This window comes from Galeopterus variegatus, unplaced genomic scaffold (assembly GCF_000696425.1).
Source record: "Galeopterus variegatus unplaced genomic scaffold, G_variegatus-3.0.2 Scaffold6223, whole genome shotgun sequence".
Taxonomy (NCBI): Eukaryota; Metazoa; Chordata; class Mammalia; order Dermoptera; family Cynocephalidae; genus Galeopterus; species Galeopterus variegatus.
Window position 1 is genome coordinate 100,749 of NW_007732334.1, and position 23,109 is coordinate 123,857.

At 50.7% G+C, this 23,109-nt stretch overlaps 2 protein-coding genes across 2 annotated transcripts; both read right to left on the reverse strand.

Annotated features, from left to right (window-relative positions):
- Nucleotides 1-682: 682 nt before the first annotated feature.
- Nucleotides 683-2,326, reverse strand: CPN2 (carboxypeptidase N, polypeptide 2). Its single transcript, XM_008590591.1, has one exon. It carries the CDS (start codon nucleotides 2,324-2,326, stop codon nucleotides 683-685), a length of 1,644 nt encoding a protein of 547 aa, XP_008588813.1.
- A 14,238-nt stretch (nucleotides 2,327-16,564) lies between these two features.
- LRRC15 (leucine rich repeat containing 15) lies at nucleotides 16,565-18,323 on the reverse strand. Its single transcript, XM_008590592.1, has one exon. It carries the CDS (start codon nucleotides 18,321-18,323, stop codon nucleotides 16,569-16,571), a length of 1,755 nt encoding a protein of 584 aa, XP_008588814.1. The 3' UTR covers nucleotides 16,565-16,568.
- Nucleotides 18,324-23,109: the final 4,786 nt, after the last annotated feature.

The following is a 23,109-nucleotide window of genomic DNA, read 5'->3' on the forward strand; positions in this document are numbered from 1 at the left end:
GCTGAACAGGCAAATCCAGCTCCCCTCTGGGTGCTTTGTGTCATGAAAGCCCCACTGGGGTTTGCCCTCCCCAGGCACCATCTCCTCTTGACTTCCCCGGGAGGCAGCACTGGAGGTGGCACTGATGACAGGATTTACACACACACACATCACAGCCCTGCCCGTGATCTTTCTGGTTGCCTCTGCTTCTAACACCTCCTTGTTTTTCTATATACTCATTAAAAACAAAATCCCAGGGAGAGAAATCGAAACAGATATTTGGCCTTTGAACTGGAAGTCAGAAGGGGGTGGCCTCACTTTGGGTGATTGGACTGGTGGTGACTGTACCTCAGGGTTAGAACTCCAGGGTGGGAGCAAGAGTGGGATGTGTATTAAACAATGGGAAAACACTGGGTCCGGGGAGGGTGGGTGTGCTACTTTATTCTCCAGACATGGTGCAGCTTGGAAGGACTTTGCCAAGCATGACGATGGCCTCATTAGGTCTCAGACTCTGAAGGATGAGGGAGGCAGGAGAGGAGGAGGACAGCAGGTGGTGGAAGAGGACTGACTCCACCCCCCCACCTTGGATTGGAAACCACGTCCTCTGCATCTGAAAAGCCAAGGCTTCGGACCCCTGGACCCCAGCTGTCACCTGGTCAGGCCCAGAGGCCGTCTGCAGACACCTGGCTCTGTACACCTGCAGCTAGGGCCCTGCTACCCGAGCCCCAATAGACAGAATGACCCGCACAGAGCCGCAGCTTGACCTCAAGTCCCATTCCCGACTGGCATTGTACGTCAGTCCCGGGGAGCCCGAGCCCCGCCCCGGAGACAGGTGCATATTCAGCCAGCGGCACTGGGCCTCATCACAGGCGAGCACCACAGTGCCCTCAGGGTTGCTGTAGGTACACGGGCTCGGGGCTGCTCTTCCCTCCACAGCCAGATCCCAGATGTCCCCTGGCTCCGCATTGTCCAGCCCCTGGGCCTGGAAGCCCAAGCGTTCCCAGGTGACGGGGCACACCAGCTGCTCCTCCTTCAGGGCGGGCACCACCTGGCCCTTGAGGTGGGCAGGGCCTGCACAGTAGGTCTGGATGTTGAAGAGCCAGTCGCTGTACTGGTGCAGCCAGCTAAAGAGGTAGGCCAGGTGGCAGTCACACTGCCAGGGGTTGCCGTGCAGGGCCAGGTTGAACAGGTTGTAGTTGGTGTCAAAGATGCCCTCTGGGAGTGTGGTCAGCTGGTTCCTGGAGAGGCTAAGCAGCTCAAGCCTGGACAGGTTCTGGAAGAGGGCTGGGTGCAAGGCCGTCAGGTTGTTGCTGCCCAGGTACAGCTGGACCAACTCCTCGAGGTCCCTGAAGGTGCTGGCTGGGAGGTGGGTGATGGCGTTGTGCGAGAGTGTGAGGAAACTGAGGCTGGATAGGTTGGCAAAGGCACCCTCAGTGATGGTCTCCAGCTGGTTGTAGGATAGGGAAAGGCTGACCAGGCCTGGGGTGTGGGTGAAGAGACCAGCAGGCAGCATCCTCAGTACGTTACCCTGCAAGTTCAGGAAGGTCAGATTGCCCAGGGAGGAGAAAACAGAGAGCGGCAGGTGCCCGATGGTGTTGTGCTGCAGCCACAGCTTCTCCAGGCAGAAGAGCTGTGAGAACACCTCTGGGGGCAGCTCTGAGATCGCATTGCCATCCAGGAAGAGTTCCTGCAGGCTGCGCAGTTTGCTAAACATGCCATGTGGAAGGCTGGAGAGCGCGTTATCGCTCAGCCTCAGGGTTTGCAGGCTGGTGAGAGGGTGGAACAGCTCCTCAGGGAGCTGGGCCAGAAGGTTCTGAGCCAGGTTGAGGGTTTTCAGGTGGGTCAGAGGCTGGAAGAGCTTCCCAGGCAGGGTCTGGAGCCGGTTCCCCTGCAGCTCGAGAGACTCCAGGCCATCCATGTGGTGGAAGAGGCCCTCTGGCAAAGCCTCCAGCATGTCGAAGTTGAGGGTGAACTTGCCCAATGAGGTCACGTTAGAGAAGACATCAGTGCTGAGGTTGAAGGAGGTGCTGCCTGTGATCTCCAGGTCCCCCAGCCTGGGCAGCCCCCCAAAAGCATCTGGCCCAAAGTGGCGGAGCTGGGTGTTGAGGAAGACCACCTTGGTCAGGTTGGGGCTGCTGCTGAATGCCCTGGTTCCCAGCGTGGTGAACGAGGTCTGCACAAAGACAATGTCTGTGGCGTGCAGTGGGATGTCTGGAGGGATGGCAGCCAGCTTCTCATCTGAGCAGAATACCTCCTGGCTGAAGCAGTCACATCCCACAGGGCAGAGCTCAGTAGGCCTGGCCAAGAGCAGGAGGGAGCCCCAGCACAACCAGGTTCCACGGAACATCTCCTAGATTCAGGGAGGAAGAGAAAACAGAAAAGGCAGCTTTGTCAAGGGCAGCCTGTCACAGTGGCCAGAGCGCTGGACCACAAGCCCGAAGATGGGATCAGGCTGTGACCGAGGATTAGCCTCAGCAGTGGGGCCACCTGTTTTGGTAGTAGTTCACATTTGTAATAGCTATTTTCATAGCAGCCTTGCAGGACAGATGGGGCCAGGGCTATCACCTCCAGCTCTGAAGATGTCACATGGCCTGTCCACAGTCACCCTATAAGTTAGTGGCAGTGGCAGGACCGAGACCCATGTCTTTTGAACTCTCTATGTTCTTTCCAGATTGGGGAAAGAAGTGAAAAGGAAACAGAAAGGCATGGAAGAGACGTGTAAAAGGAGACAATGGGTACAGTAGAATTTTTCAAGATAATATGTAAAATTTGGACAGATTATTCCTGAGTTGGAAATTTCTAAATTCTAACTCTTCCTGAGCTTCCAAATCTCAGCACACTTCCGAGCCTAATTATGAGGAGATGCTACCATCTGCTCGTTGCACTATCTGCTGAGGGTGAGCACAGCCTCAGGGACAAGACGGGTTCCTCAGTATTGCTGCCGAAACACTCTCCTCCTCCCCACTCCCACACCACCACGATGGAGCCCATGGAAATTTCCAACCTTGTGCAGGCAGGAGGGTCTCAGACTCCACGATTCTACAGGCCAGTAGAATTTTTATAGTAAGGGGAAAGGACCAAGCTTTTAGCTTGCTAACTATTAATTTAAAAAGAAAAAAAAAACCTGCCAGCATCTATCCTACAGGACTCAAATTGATGGTGCAGCTTATGTGAGTTGTTTATTCTTCAGTGTTTTTTTTATATATGAATCAGTAGCCAACATGTAAAAATTTGGATACGTCACATTCAAAGCACAGATTTAGAATGATGTGGGGACACAACTTCCAGGCAAGATAGTGGAATAGACAGTCCCCAGTGTCACTCTGTCCCACAAATCAACCAATTTACAACTATAAAAAAGCAACAATAGCCAAGCTGGGTCCTCCAGAGCTCAAGGGAAAAGGAAGAGAGACCTACAGAGTTCATGAAGTCAGGAGAAGTCACAATGAGAGGAAGAAGACACTGCTCCGACTGTTTCAAATCCCAGCCACTCCCAGGCTGGAGCTTCTAAGTGCAAGGAGCAGGAACTGGCAGAAGCCGCAGCTGTGCCCTTCAGATGGAGTTACTTGGAGGCAGCAGGGGAGAAGAGGGCCTTAGTGGCCCCCAGGCCAGCAAGACCACTAACAGTGTTCCCATGGACCCACATAGGAGCAAGGAACCACAACAACTGAAAAAAGGGAGCCAATCAGAGGCTAGTGAGTCACTGCAAGGGACCATCCCATGGGAAGTGTTCGCAGCAGGGGTGGTGGGGGAGACAGGCCCACTGGAGGAACACTGGAGCACAGCAAGGACAGCTGATCTGCACCCCAATCAGCATAGGACCACTCAGAGGAGACTGGTCAGGGATATAGAATTGCATGGAGTGCAGTATGATGAAAAGACTCAGGCCCAGACCAGAGTTTCTACACAACCCAGGTGCACCAGATTTCACTAGACCCAGCAGTACCTATAAAGTCAATCATTAAAATCTGAGCTGCACAAAAAGCCTTCCCTAGGGAATCAGCAGCAAAGCAGCAATTTAGCTCAACTACACAGCTCAAGTACTGATCCCACAGGAAGTTCCCCCATTTTAGAAGTAAGCAAAGAACAACAAATTAGTTCTAGTGCAGAATTTAAGTGGTGGGAACAGCAAATAATCCAACACAAAACTGAAAGAAAAAGCAAAGTACCCTCAACCAGAGGCAAAGTTTGATATTAACTAGTAAAGGTCTCATTTCACCAAAGAACACCTGTAGCCTAGAAGAACCAGAACTCTCCCAAGCTACCAAGCCAGAAAGTGGGGAGGGCCAGAGGCCTCAGCAATGCCCCCGACACCTGCAACCAGTCCCAAGGGTGGGGGATAAGGGCCTCAGTCACACGCCCCTGACATGCACAGCCAGCCCAGTGAAGACCCCTGAGCTGCCACAGGAAGTGCCCCAGGCTCTCCTGAGCCAGGATAGTGAGGGGCCAAGGGCCATGGCCATGTCCCCCTAACACCTGCAACCAGACCAGCAGCAACACTGAGCTACCTCAAAAAGGACCCCGGGTTCCCAAGCTGGGGTGGTGGAGGCGAGGGCTTTTGCCACATCCCCCTGACATCTACACCCAGCTGGAAAATGACCAAGCCACCACTGGAAGCCCCCTGGTCTCCCCTGTGGGAATGAGGGGGTGCCACAGGCCTCAATCCCACCCTTCCTTCTTCCATCACATTTCCTTAATAGCCCCTGCCATATTAGAGGATGTGCATTCTCAGGCCCCTGCTGTTCCCACTCACGTCACTTATTTACATGGCTTGGAGTGGCTCGAATTCCATGAGTTCAGATCCCAGGTCCATCACTTTGTAGCCATGTGACCTTGGGAATGTTACTTAATCTATCTGTACTTCAATTCCTTATCTGTAAAATGGGAATGACAATGCCTACCACGGTAGTGTAAATATAAGGATTAAATGAGTAAATATAGGTAAAGGTTTTAGATCATGGTTCAACAAAGAGTAAGTAATTAATAAACTATGTTATCTATTATTAAAGGTTTCAAGCTGCCATCATTACAGATAAGGTTCTTTGAACACCAAAAAAGTAGGAAAAACAAAATGCTCTTTAGATAGAATACATTTGAATTTTCCAAAAATTAAAATAAGAAAGAAAACCCTCTTGCTACATAATTCTAATTTTTCTCAGTTTACCTCTCCTCGGTAAGAGTTTGCAGTAGGTCCGCGCTGGGAGTCTTGGCCCCAGCGCCCTTTGCTGGTTGTCTCTCTGCTGCCCTCTGCTGGCAGCCTACTCCATCTCACATTCCGGTTCCCACTGAGTCTCCACACCCAAAAGGTCTCCCATGAAACAGGATGCTTACAAAAGCCCCCTTTGCCCTCCTCCCACTCAGATTCTCAATAAGCCTCAGTTTCCCCCGGAATTTTCTGTTTAATTAGAAAATAGAGAACAGTTTCTTCCTGAGAAAATGCACACCTCCCTCCAGGCTCCTCTGCAGATGCTCACCGACAGTATAGTCCCCCAAATGATGAGTTTTCATGGCTGTCCCTTTTCTGAGAAGACAAGTGTACTCATCTCTCTATGCCCAGCATCCAGCACGGTATTGACTTCCTGTGTGCTCAGTTAGGATTTGCTGAAGGGAACTCTCCAAGGCTGGGATGAGCAGCTTGGGGAGCAGCTTCCCTTCCCAGGATGGGTCAGCCCAGACCGAATGACCACCAGCCAGGCCGCGAGAGCAGCCTCAAATCCTCCTGAGAGGAAGAGGGAGCGATTCTTATTTCCAACATTCCATACTATTATCAATGGACCAGTCACCCTTCCCTGCCAGGCCCTCTGACCATTGGTTCTCAAAGGCAGTTTCCAGAAAAAATTCTACTGGAATGATGGCCCATACAGCACTGGGAAGTAAAGGCCCAGAGACCCTCTGACCAGCCTCTTCACAGAGAGAGCAAGTCCAGCGCCTGGGGGCTCCACAGCAGGGCTTAGGCTGGAGAACCCAGATCTCCTGGTTTTCTCAGTTGCTCCGGCCAGGAAACCTGGGACCAAAGCCAGAGGTGCACGTGGAGAAAAGCTCAAGCCTCCTGGGGAGAGTGTGCCTGTCTACTGAGCCAATCGGAAACTGTGTCCTCTGTTCCCTTTGGCCTCTGCCTCTAACTTTTAATCCATTGTCACTTGGAAATAATCTGCTTTAGAAGTTTTCAACAAAGAATGCTGCTCTGGAATTCAGTCCTTGAATCAAAACTATGGCATTGGTGGCACAGAAAATCAAGTGTGGACAAATCAGCTTAGGCTTGGCTGATGATGGGTGGGGGTGGGGGGAGGGGTACCTCTCTGTTGTGGGGACTGAGTTGAGGGGCTATTTTCACTTGCCAGTTCCCAAAGCTCTCACACATACATCTTGATCTTCAGAGCAAACCTGTAAGTGCCCAGGACAGGGAAACTGAGGCTCCCAAAGCTACAGCGACTGGCCCAAAGACACACAAGCTCAGAAGTAAGGGGCCAGAATCAGTCCAATGGTCTGAGCTCTAAGCAGGGTGCTTGTTGCAACACCATGAGGCTTCCATACCAAGGCAGTGGAATGGGTGGAGTTGGGTAGGTCCACTCCTTACATTTGCAGGTCTTAGGGTGAACGTATACTAGGGGACCAAGCCCACTGTCCATCCACTGCTCTTCCCACCTGATTCCTGTACTGTGAGTAAAGACTCCACCCACAGCTGCCCCCTGGGCACCCACAGGCCTGAACTATACACCTCTGTAGAATGGTCAGCCTAGGGAAGATGGACCTGGGGAAACGAGCCACACAGGCAGAGGTCCTGGGTACCTAAAGCATGGTTTAAAATGGGGAAGTGGGGACACAACCTCCAGATGGGCCTGTGCCCTCAGTCTTGCAAACTTCTCACTCCTTGGGGGTGTCACAGGGGGAGAAGGGCCAGAACAGGGCCCTCTAAAGTTTAGGGCAAGACCCTTCTTGCTGCAGTCTACTGGCGCAGGGGGTGGGGAGCAAGGGACGGTGAGGGTGTGGAACACTGATAATTTCCAAAATACCCACTCCCAGTTCAAGACTCATTCTCACATCACTCAGGAGTGGCTAAGAGTTTGCGCTCCGGAGTGAGACACTCTGCGTTCAAACCCGTCTCCATCCCTGATTAGCTGGCCTTGACTGAGTTACTTAACTTGTCTGAGCTTCACTTTCCTCATCTTCAAAACAGTGAGCACAATATTATCTCCTCATGGGGTTGTTGTGAGGATTGAATGAGAAAACACGTGGAAAGCTCCAAGCCCAGGGCATGGCACACAGTGGGCGCTCAGCAACTTTAGTGACCCTGATTATTCTGATTTCTGCCCAGTACCAGCTCTGCTCTGAAGTAGTCACAGAGGTTTAACTATGAAAAAACCAATGAGATCATCCCACCACCCCACTATGAACCAGCCAGATGCCTGTCTACAGCACGTTTTCCTCCCCAGCCAAGGGAAAGTGTAATTGTTTTGTCCTTGGTTCAGTAGAGCACAGATTCTGAGGGCTCTGGCCAGGATGCGCTGGACTTGCGCCCCTCCCCCAACCCACCTTCAAGAGAAGGTCAGCGGGGAGCTCTGGAGACAGGAAGTGCCCCTGCCTGGGGGTGGCGGGGGCTAGCACCAGAGGACCACAGTGGGGCAGCAGGAAGAAGATTTCTTCTTGTCATCTGGGAATAAGACCAGCAAATGCCCACAAAAATGTTCCGCATTTTAAGCAAGCCAAGTAAGTCTGGCTTCTTTGTGTATTGTTTTAATTTGGTTGGCTGGTTGCAAATGGACTCCTTCATCTTCTCAACTTGCTGTTGGGTTGGTACTGTGCATGCCCTAGCTGGTCTGTCATCCACCACAGAGCTAAACCTCACTCCTTCCAGAGGGTGCAGGGCCAGCCCCCCCAGGGCCTGCTGCTTGATGCTGACTGCGTCGCCGTGTGCCTGGCTACCAGGGCTAGATTCTACTGTTTGGGCTCCAGTTCATCTGGAAGCATGAAGAGGGGCTTCGGAGGCTCGTCCGAGCCCCTGGCTGCCTCATCTTGTTTCCCAAGAAAGACCTGTTGTTGCCCGGACCTGGTCTCCTTTCCTCTCAACCTGGCACAGTAACTCAAGTGGCTGAGGCAGTCAGGCCTGGACTGGGGCCCGGCCTCCGCTTGCTCCCCATCAGCCCTACACCACGGTGCCCAGTCATGTCCCAGGTGAAGCAACTTCTCAGGGTCACAGCTGCTGCTTCTGCACATCCAGAGCCATCATGATAATAATCATCATAATACCTAAATTACAGTATTATTAGGGCTATTGTGGCACTTAATTGAGATGACAGGTATTAGATTATAGCAAAAAATAGAAACAACCTAGAAATCCAACATGAGGGACTGGTTAAATGAGTTATGCTACACGGAGGTACTGGAAACTTCTGCTGTCTGTAAAATTATAGACAAGTATTTATTCACAAGACGTTTGCAATACCTTTAATGAAATATATTGAGCCCCAAAATGCTACATTTCCATTTTTAAGGTATATTTATGAATAGAAAACATAATAGAAGATTATACACAAAACATTTGCAGTGATTATCTCTGAAAAATAGAATTGTGGATAATTTTAATTTTTTCCTTCTACTTAAAAATATGTGTTCTACATTTTATAATAATAAACATATATCACTATCATAACAAGGTTGAAAGCTATTTTATTGTAAATATTGAGATAATCACACAAAACATGAAGCACAGTTCCAAGCACACAATAGTGGCTTACTTGGTTTCTTTCCTTCCTGGCAGTGACGTTGCAAAGACTCAAGGCAGCTTGTCTATCGCTGTGTTACTGCTCTGGAAAAGAAGACAGCTAACACTTTGAAATAGAGGTGGTTGTGAACTGGGCACTGCCATTCTCTCCATGGAGGGCCCCACCACCAGATACTCGCTTACGCAGTCCCTTTTATCTTAGAATGCCTGTGCCTGCCTTCCCTACGGCTACCACCCTTCCAGGCCAGCGTAAGTCACACCTCCCTCATGAAGCCTTCCCTGACTGCCCCTCCTTTGGATCCACAGGTCACTCCTGTCCTCCGTTGAATGCTTGGATTCTCCTGCTCTATATTCTAGTCAGTTGCACTCACTCGACTGAGCCTCTGGGGGCCAGGATCCTGCTGCAGTATCTCTGTACCCAGCTCTGCACCCCAACACCTGGCTCAGGGCCAGATTGAACAGAATGTGTGTGTGGCTCTCTGCAACCCCCTATATCAGGTCTTACTCTTCATCCTGCTTAGTGGAGGGGGAAGCACTCTGGCTCTGCCAGTGCGGCTAGCCTGTACAGGGATCCGAACTCTTGACCTTGGTTGGGGTTATAACACCATGCTCTAACCAACTGAGCTAACCAGCCAGCCCTGGGTTCAAAATCTGACTCCGCTACCTGCTTGCTAGCTGGGCAATTCATTCCATCTCTCTAAGCCTCAATTTCCCCATCCATAATTATAACTCCATCCCTTAGGATTAAAATTAGTAGTCAATTGCATAATAGACATGCTAAATTAGATAGTAAACATAAAACACAACACAATGCCTAGCAAATCATAAACATTCAATAAAAGGTCACTGCCTGCAGCTTTTATTCCTAAAGTAGCCGTATGCTTTATCATCTATTCCAAGACACTTCTGGGAATGAAAGGGGGAGCTAGTAATGACTATGCCAGGGTGACAGGTATAAACCAGGGTGGAACCAGGCAAACCTGGACATATGGTCTCCCTCCCTATCTCCCTACTCACTATGAGCTCCCTGAGGGCAGGAACCCAGTCATCTTCACCTCGGAATCCCCCTGCCTGACCCTCCCCCTGCCTCTTCCCACCACCACCCGAGCTGAGCACCTCAGGGGCTTCTCCCAGGGAGGGGACCTGGATATTATAGTCTGCCTGAAGCTGGGGAAGGCTTAGAAACCTAGGAAGAGTGGCAAGACCCTCTCTTGCCTCCCAGTGGGACCCCAGGCCAGGCACCCCCCCTCCACGTCCCCACAGACTCGGGAGCCCCCTAGTGACCCCAGGAGGCCTACCGTGAGGGCCAAGCTGGTGGGGAAGGCTGCCCTGGCTTTTCCTCCAGAGCAGAGGGCGTCTGGTGTGGTCTGTGGCCAGCTGAATCCAGCCCCAGTACTGATCAAAGTTCTGGGCAGTGGTTCCTCCCCTCACGTGGCCTGACTGTTCCCGGAATGTCACCAGGGTCACAGGACTGGACAAGACCTCTGAAGATTACGAAGTGACCCTGAACTGCTCCCATGGACAAATCCCTGGTGGAGCCAAAACTCCACTGAGGTTGCAGGCATGGCACATTTAGGACCCCAGGGGCATCCACCAGGCCCTAGAAAGTTCCCAGCAGGCTGCTTCGGCAGTGAGGCCCAGGACCAGGGGCCCCCACTCACACCCCTCCTTGTGCATGGAGGCAGGGGTGGCTGGTGACCTCCACCTGGCAGTGCCTGCTCAGCTCTCAGCGCCACCAGAAAGTCTAAGAGGGCTGTGGATTTGTTGCTTGTTTTGCTGTGTTTGTTTAATGAACTAACTTTTTAAACCCTTTCTGAACAAAAGAAGGAAAAGTTATAGGAAGGTGGATTTAGGCCCAATATGGAGAGGAACACTTTCACACTCGGGGCTGCCCAAGGATGAAAGAAGTTGCTTTGAACGGCAGGGATCTTCCTGTCTGTAGAGGTGATCAGCCGGGCCTGCACGCCAGGGTGAGGAGCGCGTGTGGTGAGCAAGTGTGCACGTGTGAGTGTGGGGGTGGGTGTGTTATGATGAGTGTGAGTGTGTGGGCGTGGTGAGCCTGTGGTGAGCATGTCTGGTGAGCGTGTATGGGGTGTGGTGAGCGTGTGTGGTGTGTGGTGAGTGTGTGGTGAGCCTGTGTGGTATGTGTGTGAGAGCAGGTGGATACAGTGTGTGTGAGTGTGGGGGGTGAGTGAGGGTGTGGTGCGTGTGGTGTGGGCAGGTGTGTGTGTGAGGGTGGGTGTCGGGTGTGTGTATGTTCTAAGGGGTGCAGGGTGAAGGGATGACCTAGACAAGCAATCTAATACCGTTTTCAATGCCAGGAGTCTACAGTTTGAAGTAGTATGATGGCTGTTTAACTTGTTGCATGGTATTGATATTTATCTCACTCTTTTTAAGAACGGGAATTCATATTCTTTTGCATGTGAGCCAATCGCTCCAGATTGCAAAGGTCTGATAGAGTGTAGCAAGGAAGCATGTTTCAATGGAGACATGACACAGGTCCACACTTTGGCCAAGGAGAGTAGGAGCCTGTACGAGGAGAGAAAGGCCATGAATAACTCAATGCTGCCCTGTGCTCTGGACAGGTTCTTGAGGCATTGACACACACCTCCCACAACACAGCTTGTGCATTTGTCAACATGTCATCGTGAACAGGAGAAATCTGGCATTAAACAGGGCTGGGTTTGAATTCCGGCTCTTCCACTAACTAAACGGTCCTTAGACAAGTTATTTAATGTCTACAAGTTTCTGCATTCCTGTCTGTGGAGCGGATGTGGAAGAGGGCCGGAGGAGGTGTGTGGGCATGTGTGTATACACACGCGTGTGCGTGTGTATGAAATGAGACTGCAGAAATGTGCAGCAGAAGGGACACTGGGCATTTGTGTTAAGATCTCTGGGGGCCTTCTGAGAGAGAAAGGGATAGAGACTCTGACCCCTTTCCCCACTATCCAAAATTCCAGAAACCTGTCCGAGTGCACTAAGGTTCAGTGGTTAAGGAAGGGTAACAGGGTACCTGCTGTCCATCATTGAAGGGGTCCAGCCCTGTAATCTGGTGAACATTACTGACCCCTGTTCCAGTCCAATCTCCTGGGACAGGCTTATACCTGGCAGAAGGGATCTAAAGAGCTCAGAGAACCAGGCAAATATGGTCTGAAGCCCCTTTCATGGGCTTAACAGTGGGATACAGGAACTTTTATAGGCTTACCAGTTGGATAAAGGAACGGCAGGTCCTTCCTCTCTTAACTGCTGGACCTACACCAGCAGCTGTGGCAGCCCTAGAGCCTAGAGACCCGAAAGAGTCTGGGGACACCTAGTCACTTGGAGGGAGTTACCTTCACTCAGTGTCTTCCGAGAGCCTGTGACTCACTGAGCCTGGTGCTAAGTACTAATGGGAATCCAGAGGAGTGCAGGACAGTCCTACACAGCTGAGCCCACATGTGCACGCAGGCGTGTGTGTGTTGAACAAATGCTGAGTGAGCATTCTATGCTGGTGGCATAGAAGAGTCTGGAGGCCTGGGTTGTAGTGCTAGCTTGGCCACTAGTTCACTAGGTGACCATAGAAAATTCATGTCCTGTCCTAATCTCACTTTCTTCATCTATATAAAGGGTTGAACCTATTTGTAAGGCCTTTTCCAGCCACAGTGGCCTGTAGATATCATTTGCTATCTCCTTTTTGGTCCCAACTCACTTTCCAAGGTCTATCCTCAGCCCAGAATCTACCCTCTGTGAGGAGCTGTTAGTCAGCCTTGCACACAGGCAGCAAGAACAGAATCCACAGGTGTGAGATCCCTTAGCCAGACATCCATAGAGAGCACACGTGTTCTGGGTATATCATTTATTGTTGATTCTGTACACCAAATGTGTTACAAGCAGCATCCAGCAAAAGACAGACCCCAACCCTGCCCACTAGGGCTCACACTCTGTAAATCCCTGGGGGCCTAGAAATCTCTAAAGTCATCGCCAAGCACCTGGAACTATTTGCACTGATTCTCTAAGCAAGGCAAACATGATCTACTTTTGAAGGCAGCATGAAGGCAATGAGTTGGTGAGAACAATCTCTCCTTGGGAGAAGAAGAAACCTGGGACTGTGAGGAACTTCACCTAAACGTGGCCTGCTGGCCCACCCTCTCTGAACAACAGCGATGGCTTCCTTCCCAAGACCACACCACCTCCCCAACAACCGGATTTTGCTCTGACTATGGGATCTCAGGGCTGAATCTTTGAGTGCTTTGTAGCTTACAGCTAGGGTACCTCCAACATCTCTTCACCAACTCTAGTTATCTAGTTATCTCTGTCTACTTTCCATAAGCTTCCTGAGTTTGGAAGTCAGTTCCTGAGACGGGTCTACACTGACATCTGAAAGGTTGTGGAAACCGTGTTGTTGTCCATAAAAAGTTCTAAGAGCTTTGTGGTGCCTCCAAATTCTAAAGAGGAGGAACAATACACACACGGCCCAACAATTCCCCTAAGAGGGGCCAGGTTTTTTTAATGGATGGATGAGTCTAATCATTTCCTGTGTTTACAAAGCTTTTGATCCATACAAAACCAAAGTAGAGTTCCAATGACTAAGACCGTGGGGAGCAACAGGAGAGTGACTCCCACTTTTTTGGTCTAATGAAGAAAGCCCAAGACAGATGATAAGGCCATGTACAAAGTTTGAGAGAGAAGTACCAAAGTAGAGTTCCAATGACTAAGACCGTGGGGAGCAACAGGAGAGTGACTCCCACTTTTTCGGTCTAATGAAGAAAGCCCAAGACAGATGATAAGGCCATGTACAAAGTTTGAGAGAGAAGTAAGACCTATAGTCTACTGGACAGCATGCAGAAGAACAAGCGGTTTTATACCCCGTCTCCAGGTGATGGCGGTAATACCGCGCGGTGTTGTGAGGGTTAAAAAGAGAACGCGTGTCAAATCAAGTGTTGTGCAGGCCACCTGCACACGCAGGAAGCACTTTCAAAACACGATGTTCTGATGGCTTTTATTATCTTCCCTCCAACCTTGACTCCACCCTCCCTCTCCAGAAGGAGGCTGCCAGTGGCCGAGAAGTGGCCTAGAAGCCAGGGAACAGAAGGGGAAAGTGAACTGAACTCTGCACCTTGCCTCAGGTTTGGGGGAACCAAGTGGTTCATTCTAGCCCCAAGAATTGAGCAAATGCATCATCCTGTTAGAAAGAAGACTCCACCCAGCTTTCCTGGCAGCTCCCTGCCCAGACACCATAGTTCAGAGAGCTCCAAAGTCCTGCTGAGGAAGAGGATGCCCAACAGCTGCACTCAACCGCTCCAATGGGAGAAAGAAAGATGCAAGCTTCGAAGGCCACACACAGGGTCCACCACCCCTCTGACGATGGCCTGCTATATTGGTCCTGGGGCCTCAGGGGTGCTCTCGGGCAGCAGCATCTGAGGACAGCTGTCCTCAGGCCAGCCTTTGGTCCAGAGAGGAAGGTCTCCAATGTCATGGCCAATTCCAGAAATACCCAGGAGTTCTGGGTTAAGATTGGCAGGGTACACTGGATGAAGAGGACTCCTGCCTCTCACCATGCCTGGCCCACTTGTGCCTATGCATGATGAGATGCTGGAGCAAACTCATAGGGAGCCCCTGGAAGCTCTGAACATGAGCAATGTGGTGCCAAACCATGCTCCTTGTCTGCAAGAGAGCAGGCGAGCCTCCCCCTGGGGCCCCAGGACCAATATAGCAGGCCATCATCAGTGGAATGATGCTCATGCCCCAAATCCTGGACTCACTTCCCTTTGGGCCTTGGCAGACCTTGGTACATGTCCACCAGTTGCAACAGATATTTTAAAAACACCTCTTTCTGAGACCCAGATCTGCCTTGGGGAGATTATGCCTTTTGACTCTGACAGGCCCTATCTCTCCCAGATTCCCTTGGACAGAGAATGAAAAGCTACAAAGTGCACTCGTTCTTACAAACATCCCTTCCTGGACCCTTTTTATGGGGACTAGAAGGGAAATCTTGTCATCCTGGCAGCATCATGCTACTAAGGCTCTGGAGGACTTTGTATCTGTCTTGTTGAGCAGAAGGAGCTAATAAGACCAATCAGGATTGGTGGTGGATTGCTAAATCCACGTGGAGTCAGCGGAGGTTCTTTCCTGGTCAGACACGGAGACCTGATATTCTCCATTTCACCATTTTTACTCCTAAACAGCTGGACAGTTGTCCAGAGAAAGATACGTTTTGCTATGAGTATAATTTCTTTAACAATGGGAGAACATGCATCCAGCAGAAAGGGCAGCGAAGGCAGGTATTCATGTGACTATAACTCAAGGAGGAGAGCAACCCCAGACCGAACAACTCAACTCTTATAACCAGACCACAGGCAGGAGGAGCTCCAGAGAGCCTCAGACCCAGTGTGACCCATCAGTGTGCCCTGATATCGCCTGCTATAAGGGAAAATTCTGAAGTTTGGCTGCTAGCTGACTGTAATGATGGAGAATTTTACCACAACATTAGAGGGATCTCTGGATTCCATTACACTTAGCTATTCAATTAAAGGATCTCATCTCTGAGCTATTTCACTTCTCCCAAATGGAGAATGAAAATTAAAAACAGATATAGGCATATCATGCCCATAAAAGGCCCTAGGAAGAGGTGCCTCCAATATGTAGAAGGCAGCTTGTTGGCAGGAAAGGGGTCTGGTTGTGCCTCTGGAGTCTGGATGCTTCTGACCCGGCCAGCGTGGGTGTCTCTGGTCTCAGGATTTTATAAATCTCCTGTTCAGGCCAGAGTCTCCTGTCCTGTGCGTACTCATATCTTCTCCTCCACCCCTGGTAGCTGGGCCTTTGCAAGGGCTGGCTGTTGGGGAAGGGAGGGACCCATCCTGGCTCATGGGGAGCCAGGTCCCAGGTAATTCCAGGCCATCTCCAGAAGCCTCAGTCTTCTCCAGTAAAAGCTCTGGGTCAGGGATACTGGCGATGTTCTGTTTCTTGATCTGGATGCTGATTACATGGGTGTGTTCAGTTTGTGAAAATTCACCAAGCTGTACACTATCATGCTCCCACTTTTCTGTATGTATGTTATACTTCCATAAAAAGTTAAAAAAGAAAACCCTAGGGGTGAACACAAGGATCTCCAGGCACCAAGTTTCTTTCTCCATCCACATGAATAAGCTGACTTTAATGTTTTAGAATTCAGAAATTCTACATGATTTTATTCCCTAAAAGGCTAAAATTTTCAAAGCAAAGTTCGCAGTTTGGAAATATCATTCTCTAAAAGGCTGAACTTGTTGTGCTCGTATCTTTCTTCCTTTTCCATATAAAAATCACAAAAGAGATACTGGTGACGGCTCTCTCTTTCATAGCATCCTCAAAGCCAGGTGCTTGGCAGCAATTAAGAAACCACCTAAATGGTTTGAAGACTTCTTTTAGGAGAGAACTCACCCTGCCTTCAGGAGCAGAAAATCAAGGGGAGAACTTTCACTCAGGGTACAGTGTTTAGCCATGGCACAAACACAAGGAGCAAAAGAAGAAAAATCGACTTACATAATACTGAGGAGAGAGGATGTCCCGGCGCAGAACTATTCCCACAAAGTGAGCATGCTTCTTAATAATTGAGTCTACAGAGGTCAGGAGGGGGCATGGGTGCAGGGAAGGTTGTTCTTGGAGGAGAGGATTCGGAGGAGGGGCCCTCTTGAAGGAAGCCCAGGGATGTGAATTAGAAAACCCCCAGGGTTTTGCCATGGCTAGGTAGATCTCCCTGGTGGCAGGTCAGGAGGAGATGGGGGCATCTTTCTTGAGGGTTCAGAAAGAGTGATCAGGGGATGGCTCTGTGGACCCAGAGGTGGAGGCAGAACAATGGAATTTCCAGATCCTATGGTCCCACCATTTCCCAGCCCTTCCTCCAGCTGCCTCTTTAGCACTCATTGGGTGCCTTCATCTGCATCATGACCGTTTGGCTCCTCTGCTTGCAGCAGCAACAGCAGATGCAGGCAGCTAGGGAGCAGGCCAGGGCAATGATGCCAATTACAATGGCAGCAATGGCCAGCCCACTCTGGGCCCGGGTCATGCCCCACGTGCTGCGGTCATCGGTGACCTCAATGGTGGTCAGATCAGTGTAGTCTTCCACGGCACTAGTGATCTCGGTGGTGTAAGAGATGGATGTGGTGTCAGGGTAGCTGGATGTGTCTGGGTACTGTGGTGTTTCTGGGTAGCTGGGCACCTCGGGAATTGCTGGAACCTGGACACTGGGGACAATAGCATTGACGTTGATGATGATGAGGGACTGGCCTCGGACACTAGGTGGACTGAAACACACTGGGAGGGTGTCTGTCCCTAACCTGGGCTGGTTGAGCAGCAGCCAATTGTGGAGAGGAAGGATGTCTGAGTCACACCTCCAGGGGTTATCATAGAGCCGCAGCTCACACAGATTCGCCAAGTGATCAAAGATGCCCAAGGGCAGGTTCTCCAGCTGGTTGTTCTGCAGTTGGATGGTCATAAGGGCATTGACATTGGCAAAGATATTCCCTGGGAGTTGTCTGAGTCGGTTGTTCTGCAGGGAGATGTTCTGCAGATTGGCCAACATGCGGAAGATGTTCCCATCCAGGTCCTGCAGTGCATTGGTGTGAAGGGACAGCTCTCGAAGTTCTGTCAGCCCATTGAAGGCACCTGGGGAGATGAAGTTGATCTGGTTGCGGCTAAGGATCAGGACCTGCAATTGGCGGAGGCTGCTGAAGACGTTGTCAGGTAGAGAAGTGATGTGGTTGTCATAGAGCCAAAGCTCCCGCAGGTTGTGCATGGGTCCAAAGATCCCTGGAGAGAGCTCCTTCAGAGCATTCCCAAACAGTGTGAGACGGTTGATCTGGGGCAGCTGTAAGAAGATGCCAGGGGGCAACTGAGAGATGAGGTTGTTGGACAGATAGAGTTTCTGGAGGTTACGGTTGTTGTGGAAGAGGCCAGGGGAGAGCACACCAATCTGGTTCTGCTGGAGAGCCAGTTCCTGGAGATTGACAAGCCCGTCAAAAGTACCCATGGGGATGTCCGAGAGCCTGTTCTCATACAGCCGGAGGACCTGGAGGTTGCCCAGGTGCTGGAAGATCCTGGGTGAGAGGTGGGTGAGGCTATTCTTGCCCAGATTGAGCTTGTTGAGTCCCACCAGGTGGTCAAAGACGCCATCAGGGATGTATTCCAGGTGGTTGCCGTGCAGCTGAAGTTCCTTGAGGTTGCTGCACTGGGCAAAGTGGGCCGGCTGGATCTGCACCAGCTGGTTACTGGACAGAAGGAGTGACTCAAGGTTGTCCAGGCCCTGGAAGAGGCCGATAGGCAGAACCTGAAGCTTGTTGTTGGCGAGGCTGAGGTAGCGCAGTGAGCCCAGGTTGCGGAAGGTCCCTGGCATGATGTGTGACAACTCATTCTTCTCAATCCTCAGGGCAATGAGGGCTGAGATGTTGAGGAACGGAGAGTCCGTGAGTTCAGTGATATGCGTGTTGAGGATCTGCAGGCTCATGGCGTTCCAGGGCAGAGGGGTGGGCACTGCCACAATGCGTGCCCCAGTGCACTCCACCTGGGAGGCCCTGGAGCAGGTACACTCGCTAGGGCAGCCATAGTAGGCGAGCCCCACACCCAAGGCTTGGCAGCCCAACAGCAAAAGGAGATAATGTTTCAGTGGCATGGCCTGTGCAAGGGACAAAGCACACATTATTAGTCAGAGTCACCTCACTGACGCTTTTGATAGTTTTAAGCCGGTGTCAACCCTCACTGACAACACTGGCTTGGCTTCAAGCCCCCTCATCATGTACCCAGTTCCCACTCCCTATGTCCTGGCCAGCAAGCCTCTTCACATTCTTCCAGGCCTTCCTACTTCTACACCTTTGCTCAAGCAATTCCCCCACCTGGAGTGCTCTTCACCTTCATGCAAATCACTCCCATACTTCCAAGTCCAGCTCACATGCAATCACCTGTAGGAAGCCTTCCCAGATTCCATGAGTCAGTATTAGTCATCCTCCCATGCAGGTGGTCCTCCCAACCTCCATCATTGCCTGTGCCACCACTGGCCCTGTACAGCATTCATTGTGTTCCCATCTGTCTCCTTCCCTAGTCAGTAAGCTTTTCAAGGACAGGGAGCTTGTGTTTCATCCCCACAGGTCCCCAAAGGCAAGAACCGTATCTTATCCATCTCTGTATCTCTCATAGCACCTGAACATGCTGGTTGAACATGGGTTTGTTGGGAGGAAAAGAGAGGAAATGGGAACAAATAGGGCCTGAACCTGGGGGAGATGCTGGAGGAACAGCAGCCAGCAGAGTTAGGACCACATGCTGACCCGCCGGAAGAGATCACAGGGGAGGTTCAGCTCCCCCTTGCCCTCCCTTGCCCTGCCCTGCCCAGCCAACCCTACCACCACTATCAGCAACCTGTCCCTTTGTTAACCCTTCCACACATGCTTCACTAGATTTAATCCAAACCACCTTCCCAATAAAAGGAAACAATCTATCTGCACCATGTTCTGTCTCCCTGGGAGAGGCTGCTGTGGCCCAGCCGATGCCTGGGGTGTGCCTTCTGGGTATGCATCCCAGTTTTCCCAAAGAAACATGGCATGGCCTTGAATGAGTCCCAGAAAACTTAGGATGCACTTTGAGCTAAAAGGTGGTAGGTCCAGATGCTCCCTCAGGCATGGCTTTGTGTTTGAAGTCAGCAAGGACGATGACAAGTGTGTGAGTGTGACGGAGAGATATGAGACATAGGTACTAGTCCCTACGTGAGTATTTATGGACCACTAACAGTTTGACTTTGAATACATCTTGAGTTTGAACTTGAATGAAGTTTGAAGCTTCCTCTAAGCTTCAGCTTCCTCGTCTGTTAAGCAGGGAGGATAACTTCTGTCCCCTCTTGGGGTTGTTGTGAGAGCAAATGGGAGAATGGATGTGAGGGCGTCCTGCACAGCGCTGTGCCGATGTGTGCAGTTGTTCCAAGCTTAGCCACAACATGGGCCTTGTAGACTCCTGAAGGCAGGAAGGCCTCAAAGTGCTTCTAATCTTGGCATTCTCAGCCAATGGAAAAAGGATTTCTGTGTATATGTGAGAGTACCTATAACTTCCATGCAAGGTTCAAAGGGGTCTGTAACTCCTGAGGGGTTAACTGCTGCTCATACATCCCCATCATTTTATGGGGATGCAGGAAACAGGGAAACTGGGGCTCAGAACTTAAAGCCCAGGTTTCCAGACTCCTAGGTGAGTACTTTGAGTGTTAATGCAGTGTCTGTCCTTTTAATGAGCAAAAATCCTGAGTCAGAGGAAGGAATGTCAAATGATGGCATATAAGACATATAAACTGGCTGGTGGGGCTGGTATTTCTCTGACCTCTCTTTGTGCCCCTGAACTCATGGGGTCTGGAGTCTGGCCCATAACTCAGAATAATCCAGGTTTCTCAAACTGGCCTCAGCCCTATGCATCCTCCCCAACCCCACCCCCAAGAAGCTTACTCTGAGGGAAAAACCCAACCTCATCCCCAACATAGACCTTAATTTTTTACTTACTCACAGCCTATCCAAGCCCGGACCTGTTGTGCTTTCACATTAAGGACTTGACTAAGTATTCAGAACAGTGGAAAAAAGAAAGGAAAAGAATACCTTAGCCAACAGAGTCTAGGTGCAAAGGAGTGGGACCCGATTAAGCTGTGGACACATCTAAAAAAATTAACTTGTATAGACAAATGTCAGGTCCAGAACTTGAGAGCAGAAAACAAATTGCCTACATAGGGGGCAAAGAAAAAGTAGTTAATGTCCACCCCAGGATAAAGACTTAGGGCTTTTTATTGACAGTAACAAAGAAAGAAGGTTGCCCATAAATGCTAATCGAATCTGAGACTGGATTAATAGAAGCATCAAGTGTGGAACAAAGGAGGTGATGTTCTCACTCTGCACTACCCTGATCAGGCCGCACCTCTAGTGCTGTGCTCAGTTCCACTCTCTACTTCCAGAAGGCCAATGACAAATTGGCCTCTTGAAGAATTTCTAGAGGATGATGAGGGGAACCAGAAACCAAAACATCTGAGCATCCACTGAAGAAGCTGTGGATGAACAGCCACAAAAGAAGGTGTAAGGAGTCCACACGCACTTTCCTAGTACACATGAAGGGCTGCCATGGGATAAAGAAAGCAACCTAACTCAGTGTGGCACCAGAGGTCAAAATCAGTGTGCGGAAGTTATGGAGTCTCAGACTTCAGTCCACCACCAAGACAGCTTGTCCAGAGTCAAAATGGACAACCTCATAGAGGTACTCAGCTCCCCGTACCTAGAAGTATCCAAGCAGAGGCTGAGGACCACTTGGTAAAGAAGCTGTAGAGATAATCCCTGAGTCAAAATGGACAACCTCATAGAGGTACTCAGCTCCCCGTGCCTAGAAGTATCCAAGCAGAGGCTGAGGACCACTTGGTAAAGAAGCTGTAGAGATAATCCCTACACCTGGTAGGGTATTGGATGAGAAGACAGCTGATGTCCTGACCATTCCTGAGATGTTAGGATTCTAAGGCTGAGTTCCAGAGCATGGATACAAGATCCATCTCCAGGGACAATTGTATCTGTGCTCTCAGGGGTCTGTGGACAGGTGTGGGTGTTTGTCCATCTCCTTGGTTTATGTGTGTGTGAGAGACTTACAAAAGGTGAAACTCCTGGTGACAAGCTGGCTAGCATTTATTTATTTTTAATGTATACTCCTATGCCTAGCATGCTTCAAAATGGTGTCACAGCCCAAGTATCAAAGATTAAATTAAGTGCCCATCACTTGGCAAACCAAGGGCAGTCTCTGCTGATTTTCCCATCTGTAAATGACAGTGTAGGATGAGGCAGCCTCTGAGAACCCATCTTTATATGGTCTTCTCTGAATCTGCACTCCCCAGCTGGGGAGGGACCCCCTGGGAAGGGTCCAGGCCAGGGAAGGAGGAGTGGAGAGATAATTCCTTATGGGAACAGGGCCATCGTTGTCTAAGAGGGACCACACTCAGCACGACAAATATTGCAAGAATTTGCAGTGTCTCCTTCTTTTTATAAATCCTCACGTCTGCAGAGCCCATCCTAGCACCACATGCAGCAGTTTCCTGTTTTCCAGCACTTGTTACTGTCACAGCTGGCACAGACTGCACCAAACGACCTCCCAAGAGCTCACCTCAAACCCAAATGCAGAGCCCTCCACCGAGGGAGGGGCCACAGAGCAGGCTCAGGGGCTGGGCCCTCGGATTTTCAGCAAGTGTGCAGCAGCCTGTGCCTTCAGAAGCCCGGCACATAGTGTCCTAATAGCCCACGCTGCCCAGAGCTGCTTGGCAGCTGTGACAATGGCAGTTAAAGGCCCACAAAGCCACTGTAATTACACCTTCCTCCCCAGGCAGCCGAGTGCGTCCTCAATCACTTCAGTGACTCAGTCCAGCCCCTGTCCAGCCCCTGGGGAGAGGGTACAGCCTGGCGTCTGTCTCCAGCTCATGAAGTCAGCAAGCTGAGAAGACAGAAGGACAGACAGCTCACCTGGCCACTCTGACGCAGCCCCTCCCCAGGGGTAGAAGCGCTAGAACCAGGACACTCTGGCTGCGGGTCTCTGAGCAGAAACACCCTGTGACTCATGAGCGAACACATAATTAGACTCAAAGCCCTGAGCTTTGTTGGTTGGTGGGCTGGGACTTTTTTGGTTTAATATCATTCACATCCCTAAACACGAGGTTCCCTGAAAGGAGACTCCTTCTCACTTTAAGCTACAGAGCAAAACTTTTGGAAAGAGCCTGGGAGACCAGTGTTCTTCTCTGGTCTTGACACTAAGTTGGAGTGTGAGTTTAGGTAAATTCTCTAGGCCTCAGTTTCCCTTTCTGTAAAGACTTTCGAGGGCCCTTGCAGCTCTGATATCTTCTAACTGGAGGTGGGAAGGAAATTTGGCTTGCAGCTCCACCAGTCTCTCCATCTCCCTTCCCTGTGACTTGCTCTGCACCACCAGCAGTGTCACCTGGCCTGGCCCCGCCTTCACACTGAGGCCTGAGGAGCTCCTGCCCATCTTTTCAGGCCACCTTGCTTCAACGGCCTCCCAGGCAGAGCAATCCTACCTGTTAATCAGCGCATCTCCACACAGCCAATAGCCACTTCGTGGGACCCAGGAGGTGAAAGGGGCTTTGGGGAGTACTGCTTTCTCCCAGTGTACTTGGGAAAACTGAGGCTCAGAAAGTTAATCTCTCTCCTAGACCCGTGCCCTCTCCCTACAGAGGCCTCCTTAATCATGGCCTCATTTGCGGTGAGATGTCCCCCAACCAGCCTGAGGGCTGCCGAGGTAGATGCCAGGTGTGGAGCTGCTGAGGGGTCATCCCCTGCCACCCCTCACAGCCAGTGTTGCTCTCAATTAACTCATCGGTGGCCCAGGCAACTGGTCTGAAGTCACTGATGGAGAGGCTCAGCCTGGAGCTCAGGCCTCAGCATCCAGACCTCCCC